Source organism: Macaca fascicularis, chromosome 3 (genome assembly GCF_037993035.2).
Source record: "Macaca fascicularis isolate 582-1 chromosome 3, T2T-MFA8v1.1".
In the NCBI taxonomy this organism is placed as follows: Eukaryota; Metazoa; Chordata; class Mammalia; order Primates; family Cercopithecidae; genus Macaca; species Macaca fascicularis.
In genome coordinates this window covers 193,522,956-193,535,599 of record NC_088377.1, presented here as the reverse complement: position 1 = coordinate 193,535,599, position 12,644 = coordinate 193,522,956, and the positions used below count along the sequence as shown (strand labels likewise).

General features: G+C 36.6%; 1 protein-coding gene across 33 annotated transcripts in view; it reads left to right on the top strand.

The window, feature by feature from the left end:
* The window catches only part of KMT2C (lysine methyltransferase 2C), a 298,808-nt gene that overhangs the window by 156,141 nt on the left and 130,023 nt on the right, over nt 1-12,644 (top strand). For all 33 annotated transcript variants that reach the window (XR_012433087.1, XR_012433088.1, XR_012433089.1 and 30 more), the window contains 2 exons: nt 6,811-6,982; nt 8,837-8,951. Coding sequence is in view for 30 of the 33 variants with exons in the window: in XM_074036399.1 (XP_073892500.1) it covers nt 6,811-6,982; nt 8,837-8,951 (287 nt within the window). In the remaining 3 variants the exon portion in view is untranslated. The remainder of the gene's footprint in view (nt 1-6,810; nt 6,983-8,836; nt 8,952-12,644) is intronic.

The following is a 12,644-nucleotide window of genomic DNA, read 5'->3' as shown; positions in this document are numbered from 1 at the left end:
ACTTTGTCATCTCAATAAAACAATTTTGTGCGTGTGTAAGCATCTGAGTTTTATTCAGCCTTTTGTAGTTATGCTTTAGACCTCAGTAAACAACATGCAAACTTTTATAAGAATGTTTTTCTAATGTTAGGACATTTTATTACTTAATGGCAGTGCTACTTTCTACTGAAAACTGTGTTCTAGTAGTGTATACCTTCAGTTAATGTTAGCAATCATGAATCAGTTTGCAGAATAGTAAAATAAGTACTGAGGTGAGATAATTTGCTATCGTTGATCATGTATGTAATGAAAGGTTTATGGCAACATAAAGCTAAAAGATATACTAAAATTATGAGTACTCTGCCTTTTTCCAAAATAGACTTATAGAGACTCATAAAAATACATGAGCAATAGGATAAAACTAAAAATAAGTAAGGAAATTTGACAATGGAAAATTTAGATAGGATAAATATGAAGGTAATAGACTCCCCCCCAAAATATAATTTTAGACATAACCACAAATTTGGCCCTATACCTTTTTAGCAGTCAGTACAAAGAAGGAAATATGAACCCTTAATCTGATTCTTACTATTTATAGCAAGACGTCACTTGAGATAATGATATAATAAGACGTCACTTGATACAATGCAATGAAAAATTGTCTTAAAGTATAGCCACCTTGTAGTAGAAAAATATCAGTTTCATAGGGCTGGTTCTTATAACAGCCTTCAAACTAAGTCAGTGGTGTAAAATCAAGGCCTAAATGACTAAATTAGATTTCTTTGGGATTATGTATGTATTTATTTATTTTTGAGATGGAGTCTCGCACTGTCACCTGGGCTGGAATGCAATGGTGTGATCTTGGCTTACTGCAAACTCTGGCTCCCAGGCTCATGTGATTTCTCCTGCCTCAGCCTCGCAAATAGCTGGGATTACAGGCGCATACCACCACACCCGGCTAATTTTTTGTGTTTTTAGTAGAGATGGGATTTCACTGTGTTGGCTAGACTGGTCTTGAACTCCTGACCAGGAGGAAAGAGCATTCCAGGGAGAGGGAACAGACTACTACACAGACCTTGAGGAATGGACTTGGCATGATTCATGAACAGATAGCATGTCATTTTACTTGGAGCGTAGTAGCCTACTAGGTGGGCAGTAGAGACATCATCAAGGCGAACAAAAGCTAGATCATGTAGGCCTTGTAAGCAAGGGAAGGAGTTTGGGTTCTATTCAGTCTGCAATGAGAAGTCTTTGCAGGGTTTAAACGTGGAAATGCTACATATCTTAATTCACCCCCTGTTCCTCAATGTATTTACTCATCATTTAGCTTAATTCCTTTTACTTCACTTAAGCTTTAACTCCAGCCTCTTTTCTTTGGTTATCTTTGTATTTCTTGACATTAAGTCCTGCTGCTTTTCTTTTACCCTAAATTCTGTCAGTCCTCTGACCTTTCTTATCTACCTGCCAATGATATGGTCTAGCCTCTTTGAATGACATCCATGATTTATTTTTTCTTTCCAGAGATTCCCTTTCATAGGCAAATCACCCAGCACAGTGTCCTGCCAGTAATGAAAATTGGCAGATGATAGGGTTTGATGGAAATTAGAAAGCAATGCCGATTTGGTCCTTCTTAAATTCACACTATATGACAGCTATTTTAACTTTTGTTGCTGTTCACCAATGCTTTTATTCTTACGTGTTGTCTGGACTTTCTTAAACAATAGCTTCATCAAGTTTAAGGATCTATGATAAGCTCCATTCTAATTTAAGCTCAATGTTTTTGTCTTTTTTATTTCCCTCTTCTCTTTTTTCAGCTGTCTCTTAGGAAATGACTTTCTCCAAAGATGATTATTTTGTTTCCTCTCACTTTTCTTCTGCCATAAGAACCTTGCTCCCCTTACTTCATTTAACTTCTTCATTGTATGCCACTGTTGGCATTTCATGTCTACTTTTGTGTATACTCAAATACTCATCACTTTCATTGATGAGTAGTGAAGTTTGCTGAGGAGTCAATTTGATTAGTAGTCAAGAGCCTGATCTTAGAAGCCACATAGACCTGGATTTTACTCCTGTCCCCTCTTAAATTATCTTTAGTTATAGCCTGTCTTTTTGCTTTTTCAGCTGTTTAAAGAAAAATTTCTTAGTTGAGTATTACTTTAAACTTAATGTCTCTGGCTTACAGACATATGTGTTTCTAAATATGCATAGTTAATTTCTGACATGACACCAAAGCTGTCTAGTAGTATCGATAATCTTCTTATACATGACCTCCAAAAGGTTGTTTCAGTATTCCCACACATCTCCCTGACTGGGAGGGTTGGAACCAACCTCATTTGTTTGTGTAGTGCTTTTAAAGATTATTGTTTTTCACATAAGGAAGGCATATTAGGTGTTTTTGCACCGGATGTATTACATGGATGTTTTTCTTTGACTAATTTATTACCAATGATCCATAGTAATACAGTAACACAGCAAGGTTGTCAGTAAGGAATTGGTGGAAATCATCATAGTTTAAAAAGTGAGTTTTGCCGGGCGCGGTGCCTCAGGCCTGTAATCCCAGCACTTTGGGAGGCCGAGACGGGCGGATCACAAGGTCGGGAGATCGAGACCATCCTGGCTAACACAGTGAAACCCCGTCTCTACTAAAAAATGCAAAAAAACTAGCCGGGTGAGTTGGCGGGCGCCTGTAGTCCCAGCTACTCGGGAGGCTGAGGTAGGAGAATGGCGTAAACCCGGGAGGCGGAGCTTGCAGTGAGCTGAGATCCGGCCACTGCACTCCAGCCTGGGCAACAGAGCAAGACTCCGTCTGAAAAAAGAAAAAAAAAAAAAAGGGGGTTTTGTGACAGTGACAGTTGTCTTGTTGCAGAGTGGGCTTTGTTGTATAAACAGTGCTGTGCAGTGTAAATATAATGTGAGCAACATAAGTAATTTTTCTAGTCGGCATGTTAAAAAGAGTAAAAGGAAACATTTGGGAATAATTGTAATAAATTTTATTTAATTCAATCATCCAAAATAGTAATATTTCAAATTTTGAGAGACTTGACTTTTTTCCCCTATTAAGATTTTGGAATCCAGCGTGCATGTTATGTTTACTGCACACCTCAATTTGAACTAATCACATTTCACTTATTCAGAAACCACATGTCGCTAGTAGCTGCCATGGCAAGTTGAAGTGTCAGGGGAGCAAACTCTAGGAAGTTTCACAGAAGCATTTTAGTGTTCCTAGGAAAGTATAATAGAAAAATGAATTGATTATCTGATAATTAGTTTCTGATAATTAGTTGAGTATTCCCCTAATTTTTAAACAGTTTTAAGGTGAGCAAAAACAGATCAATTTTTAAATGTACATGTTTTGAAAGATAAATACTGGTACTCTTTAATATTAAGAAAAATAAATTATCCCAATTATGTCCTTTCTATCAAAAATGAACTAATTTATGACGCTTTCATTTTTAGATTAATGATTTATTTTAAATGCCTGTCACTTTAGGAGCCATTTAAAAGTGATTTTAGCAGTTAAGTCCTTCACTTAAAATATGTTCAATAAGACTTGATTCATGTTAGGCAGTTGGGGATACAAAGTTAAAAAAGTTAAGGCCCCTGTCCTTCAAGGATTCACAGAGTTGTGCTGTAATTAGTTGATTATGTAACAGAAGTTTCTTATAAGCATATGGGAAAACGTAATATTCAACAACTAAATGGATAATATTTGGGTGTGGTAATAGGTATTCAGGAAATAATGTGCAGAGTTTGTTTTTGAGACAGAGTCTCACTCTGTCGCCCAGGCTGGAGTGCAGTGGCGCAAACTCCAGTTACTGCAGCCTCCACCTCCCGGGTTCGAGCGATTCTCCTGCCTCAGCCTCCTGAGTAGCTGGGACTACAGGTGTGTGCCACCATACCCTGCTAATTTTGTGTTTTTAGTAAAGATTGGGTTTCACCGTGTTGGCCAGGCTGGTCTCGAACTCCTGACCTCAAGTGATCCACCTGCCTTGGCCTCCCAAAGTGCTGGGATTATAGGCATGAGCCACCGTGCCCAGCCATGAGCAGAGTTTTGAAGGCTGCAAGCTCGACAGAAACACAAAATTTCAAGCAGAGGGAACAGAATGTGTGCGACCACACAAACATGAATAGCAGGTTATGTGAGGTGCGTGGCAGACAACCCACCATGACCACACAATAGGGAGTTGTTCTGAGATTCAGTCGGAAAGGGAGATAAGGGCCTTTTTGCTTTATACTTGAAAATTCTGATTTTCTTTTAGGTGAAAAATGAGGTATTGGTAGAGTTTTAATTTATACAGAGGTTAACAGATTTACATTTTTGAAAGATTGTTCTGGATGTGTAGAAAATGATTTAGAGAGGATGTCAGAACCATAACTATGGATGGTTTGATGCAGAAGATAATGCAATTAGCAAGACAGAATATTAGGTAGGTACAAAGGTAATTGCGGTCTTTGCCATTAAAAGTAATGTCAAAAACTGCAATTACTTTTGCACCAACTTAGTATGCTAGACTAAACTATAAACATATAAGGAAGAATGATGTATGTATAGGAAGTTTAATACATAAGAATTGGGATCTGGCTGGATGTGTTGGGTCAGGGCCGAGTTCTGTGTCAACAATGATACTAAGGTTTCTGCCTTTATCCATTCTTGAGAAAAATGGATGATGTTTTGGTTTTTTAAAAAAGTTTCACTTTTGAGCAGTTGAGTTTGAATGTTATTAGAACATCTGGCTATTGAGATCCAGTAAGACTTGAAGAATAAAGGTTTGGGGCTTACGAAAGAATTCTAGGGCCAATAGTATAGATTTGGGAATCATGGTGGCATTTTATGGTGTGAGAGTTGATGTGATCACAAAGGGAAACTATGGGGGATTAGGAAAGAAGGAAAAGGATGAAATCCTAAGAAACTCCAGCATTTAGAAAGATTGCATAGGTACAAAAGCCAGCCAACAAAGGTGGATGAGACGAAAGTAGGGGAAAACCTAAGGAGAAATTGGGAGAGAGTTGCCATGATAGAAACTAAGGAAGGGGGCATTTTAATGTGGAAGTGGTTAGAAATGCAAATGCTACAAAGTGCAAAAAAAAAAACCAAAGACTAAAACGTAACCATCTGGTTTCCTGTGTGCATTGGCAGCCTCACTCAAGTAGCTTCAGATGAGTAGTAGGTGCTAAGCCAGCCTCTGTGAAATGTATCAGAGGTCCAGCCAGCGTCCAAATTTTGAAGCCGGTTTTTTGGTAACTGCCCTCAAGCGAGGAATTATTTTTACATTTTTAAAAGCGTGTAAATAAAAACAAAAAGTAGACTTTTTGTCAGAGACTGCTGTGGCTCACAAAGCCTAAAATATTTACTATCTGGCCCTTTTCAGGAAAAGTTTGCAGACTCCTGTACAAATAAAGGAAATATATTTTTACTCTGTTTTAAGATGCTTGACTGGAAAAGAAAGGACGTATGAGTCAGAGAGGAATTGATAGGACTGACCAAACCTTCCAAAAATGGAAAAAAGGCTGAGTGCAGTAGCTCACACCTATAATCACAGCACTTTGGGAGGCTGAGGCAGGAGGATTGCTTGAGCTCAGGAGTTTGCGACCAGCCTGGGCAATGTGGCAAAACCCCGTCTCTACTAAAAATATAAAAATTAGATGGGTGTGGTGGCACATGCCTGTAATCCCAGCTACTGGGGAGGCTGAGGCATGAAAATCCCTTGAACCTGGGAGGCAGAGGTTATAGTAAGCCGAGATCATGCCACTGCACTCTAGCCTAGGTGACAGAGTGAAACTCGGTCTCAAAAAAAAGGAAAAAAAAATGGTTCATAGACTTTGTGATACTTGTTAAATACAGGCATATTTATATATATTATCTAAGGTTGGTATGATATGCTTGACTGGAAAAGAAAGAACATATGAGTCAATAATAGGAATGATCAAACCCTCAAAAAATGAAAAGATTCATATACTTTGTGATACTTGTTATATACAGGCATTTTTTTTATATATTATCTAAGATTGGTATGATTTTAGAATTATTTTCCTTCTTATTTTTCAATATGCATAAGTTTAATTGTATATTTGGCAGGGCACTTTATCCTTATATTTATTTTCTGTTTTATATGTTAAAAGAACTGTTAGTACATTTTGTTTTAATCCACATTTAGGGATGGATGATGTCCATAATTATGTGGATTTTAATGCTTTTACAACTAGAAATTAATATAGATGAATATATAATTTAGTATATTAAGTAATTGTTTATGTATGAATGTGTAGCTTCTGTCTTTAATGTTCTTCTACACAAGACATTTTCCAGTAATTAAAAAAAGCCCTTATGTGATTTGAATAGTCTGTTTATGCTTAAGAAGCATCTTAGTTTAATTGATACTAACGTTTCTTGATTTTGTCTCTTACCTGATTTTGTAATTTCAAAATAAATTTAACATTCAAAGAAAATGTTTATGTTATACTGCAAAGTGTTTCTCAGTTGGTATTTTCCTTGTTTGATTCTTTCCAATCAGCATATATTGAGCATTAATTAGGTATCCAGCATTATCATTGGCATTAGGAATAGAAAATTAAAGAACTGCTTATGGTCTCAAGTAGATATAGCCACAAATAATTGCAAAACTATACGATTAAATTTAATGTGGTTACATTTAGATTAAATTCCCTAGTGTTTTTATTGATACCTCTTTCTGATTAGATGACAATTCAATGTGAATAACTTCAAATGTCTGAAAGGTTCATGATGCAAATCCTTTCAAATGATTTTACTGTAAAGTCAGAAAAATTTTAAATTCTTATACAATAATTTCATTGTTTTACTGTTAATTATAGCAAAGGAAGATGCAAACTGTGCAGTGTGCGACAGCCCGGGAGACCTCTTAGATCAGTTCTTTTGTACTACTTGTGGTCAGCACTATCATGGAATGTGCCTGGATATAGCGGTTACTCCATTAAAACGTGCAGGTTGGCAATGTCCTGAGTGCAAAGTGTGCCAGAACTGCAAGTAAGTTTTAATTTCAATTCAAAGCTGTGTATTGAGTTTAAGAGGGATCCTATTAATAGGTGCTAAAGGTTTGTGTAGTATAATAAAGGTTGTTCATATTTTAGCTATATTCATTCAGAGTGACTTCATCATACTTTAAAACATTACTGGATATTAACATTTATATTATTTTGAAAGAAGTTTAAACAAAACTGATTTTAATAATTTAAATTGCTCTGATTGTCTAAAAAGCTAATTTAAATTTGCCAACAATTTAAAAAATAAGCGATGTTAACAATTTAAAACATGCATTAGAAGAATAAAGCAGCTTTTCTTAAGGGGGACTGGGGAGGAGATTTAATAGGATTTAAACCTCTAACTACAGAAGTAGAAGAATTAGAGTTGAACCAAAAAATCAGTCATGTGTTTGAATTTCCATTCCAGGAAGGACAGTTTCTATTATTTTAATGTACATCTGCATCTCTCTAAAAGCCACCTTGAGTAGGTCCTGGTCAGCATGATTCCAAAATGAAATGTGTGGCATTTACAAATTTGTAAGGGGGTTATCTTTTCCTATTGTATTTAATCTCTTGGTCATTTCTCCAGTCTTTTCTGTGATTTCCCCTTGCACCCCCATGATTCTAATGACCTCGATGATTTGGGGATGTTACCAGCATCTTCATTTACAGGCTCAGGATTTTTGTTGTAACCAGCAAGAATTATGCCCAACTGCCATGATCAGTCTGTTTTTATTATTTAATTTGATAAGAAATAAGCATTGATATCTTAGAGTTATGTGACATAAATAGGACTACATACCTTCATATTTTGGTAAAAATTAGATAAAATATCAGTAAACATTTATTTGATACCTTGTATCTGCACTCAGTTTCTTGGGAAGGATTGAAAGAACTTGAAGGAAGAGTGCTTTTTCTCCAAGATCTTTCCATGTAGCTGAAGAGATAAAACGTGACTTTTTATGTAGAGGTTGAACTGAATAATAACTGGAGGCCAACTGACCCATCTTCCTGTTGACTTCTATTTATCCCCCAGATTTCGTTCAGAGATTCCTCTCTCAACTCTTCTTGCATTCCCCATTTTTTCTTTTCCCTCCTCTTGACATTAAAATCATAGTATCTGAAAGTGATTAATAGTCAAAAATCTCAACAGAGATAATGCTATCGGACAGGGGCCTAATCTTTGGGGGCAGAAGAGTGTTTAGAGAAAGGTTTTAGGTTTTCAACTGTAATTCTTAATAATTATGACAAGGTTTGTATTTTGAAATAATTATTCAGCATTTAATTGCTTAATAGACATTCTAAGCACTTGAACCTGCATTACGTTTAATTCTCACAGTAATCTTTTTTATTCCCGTTTTATACCTGAAACTCAGAGAGCTTTAGTCTAAGTTGTTCAGTGACACAGCTAGAAAACAGCAGCCTGAATACAAACAGAAATCTGATGCCAAACTTGATCATCTTTACATTATATGACAGTGTCTTTTCAAGATTTGTTCCTTTCCACACAGTAGCACCTAGCAGTTATAGCGCCTTCCTCTCGAAAGTTATATTCTAAAAGAAAAGACCAGAGGCTATTCATCTTGCCTTAACTCTTCCTCCTTTGCATGAATCCTAAAATGGCTAGAGCAAGTTAACCATAAGTGAGCATTGAGTAAAGATTACCATTTAGGAGGTAATCCTTATGGCAGGGTTACCTCTGTTATTATCTGCAGAGACAAAACAGATACTGAGGTATTTATGAACTGTGCAATTCCCAGGACTGATTATTTTCATGATTACTTATGTTACAAAACTTAAGTTTAAAGATAAGGCAAGATAAGTTTAAAGATAAGATTAATGCTATCTTATTTTTTAGACAATCGGGAGAAGATAGCAAGATGCTAGTGTGTGATACGTGTGACAAAGGGTATCATACTTTTTGTCTTCAACCAGTTATGAAATCAGTACCAACTAATGGCTGGAAATGCAAAGTAAGTTGTTTATTTTTTTTAAATCCTCTGTATGTTTTATATAGAGAACGGACAAATCGGATACCTATTCAAATCTACACATTACCATCAGCTTTTTAAAAAACAGCTTTATTGACTTATAATTGACATACAATAAACTGTACACTCTTCAAGATAATGAACATAGTCATCACCGCCAAAAGTTTCATGGTGCCTGTTGGCTTGCTTTGCGGCTGTTCAAACACCTCTGTCTTCCCAGTCTGCTTTTCTACTATAGATTAGTATTCACTTCCTAGAATGTTTAATAAAAGCTTCATATAGTATATACTCGTTTTTGGTCTGGCTTCTTTAACTCAGTGTAATTATTTTGAAATTCGTCTATATTGCTGCACAGGTCAGTAGTGGTTCTTTTTTATTACTGAGTGCTGGAGATACCACAATTTGTTTATTGAATCACCTGTTGGTGAACATTTGGGTTGTTTAAAATTTTGAGCTATTATAAAATATGCCGATGAACTTATTAACTTACTTCCTATCTCACTTGGCTTCTGCCCCTCCAGGGTGAGGTGTTCAGAGCCGGGTGGGGGGCAGTGGGGTGGTGGAGATGGCCCTTGGAATCCGAGGTGTGGTTTAGCTTTTAAGCTTAGTCTTCCTGGGCTACTGGTGTTAAGAGGTTGAGGGATGGAGATGACCCTCAGGTGCTGCATGGGCCTGGAGTGGGTTTTTCCTGGAGCTGGAGAGGGCCTGATGGCCCGTGCGCGGGAGTGGAAGGCACAGCGTCGTCATTGCCCTTCTTGGAATTGCTTTTTCTAGTGAGGAGGCGGTGGGCCTGGGAAAGGAAGGTGATGTGGCCAGAACCTCAGGTTCCCGAGGTGGGCGGGCGGGGGGAGGGGTGGAGGATGGGGAGGAGGTGGCTGCAGAAGCAGAGATTCCACACCTGCGCCCTGCCCCTGCCAGTGAGGTTTGGACCTAGAGCTGAAAGCCGTATTACCAGGTTCTATTGTGGTCTTCAGCCTGAGTGGTGGGGATTGAGGGGAGGGGCCTTCTCTCCTGGGGAAAAAAAGAGCTGCTGGGTAACTGTGCTCAGCTGTGGCTACCTGGGAAGTGGAGCCTGAGGGCTGAAGAATTGTGATGCCCTCTGGCCTGCTTCCTCAGGTAGTTCAGATTCCTTCTCTTGCTGAATGACTTATTGGAAAGGAAAAACTCTGCTGTTTGACTGATTTGCATATTTATACTCTTCACTCAGTTCCTCTACTTGCCTTTTTACTTCTAATACGAAGTTGAATTTGTAATTCATTTTCTTTCCTTCCCTAAGGAAAAAGGACATTTAAGACGGTAAGTTTACCTTAGGCTATAGCTTTGGCTGAAGCCAAATTTATTGTATTTGTAACTTTATGTATGTATATACCTTACGGAACAGCTTTATCTTTTTTTAAGTTGTGCTGAAGTATGTTAATTTATGCTTTAATTTCATTTAATCAGATAATTTAAAGTAGGTTTTTTTAAATAAATGTTTTGATACTTGAAGCAGTGACTTTTTAAAGGTGTAGCATTTGTGTTTATTAATTTCATTTAGTTAGATGAAGTCCTTTTACCTTATTTTTGACATGTTGATTTAACAAGTTGTTACAATTGACCACTATTAATTGTTCCTATCAGTTTATCATATTTTTAAACAAATACCTTGTGGCTGTTATTTAGCAAGTAGGTCAGGCCAGTGTTAGTATGTTGTGCTTTTTGCCAGTATAAAATTGTTCTTTATTCTATGTAATGTGTTTTTTGTTGAGGGATCAGGAAGGGCAGGTATTTTGTCTTGCCTGACACTATGGCCACGTAGGGTGTTAGTTTGCCAGTTGAATAGTTATCTTTTCACATCTTTTTATTTTGGATTCTTTTGTGTTATTTTAAATGTATCTTTTGAAAAGCTTAATAGAGGTATCTGGATTGATGGTTGTAATTGAAATGCTTGGCTATTTTGAGGCAAAATTGTTCATACAATTTCTTTCTATTTTTCTCTTCTTTTACTTCCCGCAATGATTTATAATTCAGAATCTCATTTTGTGAATGTAAATGATTATGAATGTTAAATATATAGATTTTCTCCTCTCCCCTTCCCCACCGAAAATGAAGTTTTTATTCCCCTTTTCTCTGTTTGATTTGATTAACCTAGATTATAAACCTTGACACAATTTTCTTGCAAAAAATATATTTCCTCTGTTAATTCCAACTTTACCCTCAATCTTTTGGAGTCTTGGTTATGTTCCTTTAAAAAGAATTATAAATTTTCTGAAACCCTACATGTCTGAAAGAGACTGTTCCCTTTAGACTATAAGAATTTGGCATAGTATAATGTTTCATATTACAAATTTTTCTTTTTTATACTCTGAAAACATTTTCTTCAGTTTTTTCATTTATGCTGTCACAAGAAAAATCTTACTTTAAAAAATTTAATCATAATCCTTTTTTTCCTTCCTGAAAGCTTTGGGAGATGTGTGTGAGTCCCTGTCCCCCCCGCCCCAACACCTTTTTAAAAATATATATTTACTTAAAAAATTACCTTCTTTACACTCTCTAATAGCATCTAGTAACTGCTGGATAATTTTTGTCTCCTGCTCTTAATCTTCTTTATTACGGTTTTCATTATCTTGAGAACTAGTAGAGAATTCTGGGTTTCTTTCTTTCTCAGCTTGTTGTGTCTCCCCTTTGGTGTGCTCCTTTCTAATTTGCTCTTTGTAATCTGCTGTTCTCTTTCAGAGTGACAGAATTACATAATTTCTGGGAATACTATTGGGTACTTAATCTTTTTATTCTGTTCTTTGAAGGCACTATAATGTGGTGGTTAAAAGCTTATGCTGTGGAGTCAAATTTCAGCTTCTTCAATTATTAAATTTATGATCTTTGGCTACCTATATAACTTCCGTAAGTCAGTGTATAGAAGGTTAATAGTAGTTACCTCACAGGGGTGTTGGATTTAATGAAGTGGTGTCTATAAAGTGCCCAGCACAATGCCTAACACAAAGTAAGCACAGAAACAGTTACCATAGAGTTTTTCATGGTTTGGAAGGTTTGTCCTTTGAACCATTTGAAGAATGATTGTATTTCTCTGCTGTTAAATTCTTCTGTAGTTCTCTCTGTAGTCTTGAGTCATAATTTGCTCATTTGTTTGCATTTAACATTTGAGTGCTTACTGTGTGTGAATATCACTGTGGTCAAGGCTGGAGATGTTGGGGCAAATCGGTGTGCCCCCAAGGGGCTGTCGGTCTAGTTTGGGGCTGCTCTCTAGTGAACTGGAGTCAGGGTGATCTTTTCAGGATCTTTATTGTAAACCAGTCGTTGTCAGATAGGTTTCTTTGTCCTATTTTTATCTCAAGAATGTCTGTCTGTTGGTGTGTTATGCATTTTTAGAAAATTTTTACTTGAAAATAAGTTCAAACTCTAAAAGTTGGAAAAAATAAAAATAATACCCGTATCCCATTTACTTAGATTCATCAGTTGTTAGCATTTCATTATCATTGGGCATGCCCTCACTTTGTGTGTGTATGTATGTGTGTGTCTCTATTCCCCCCAGTCCCCTACCATTTGAGGGTTAATTACATACCTTACGCCTTTTTACCACTATTTCAATATGTATTTCTTAATAATAGAAATATTCTTAAAAAATCACAATCCTCTTGTCAACTTCCTAAACTTACATCAGTGTAGTATGTTTAGCCG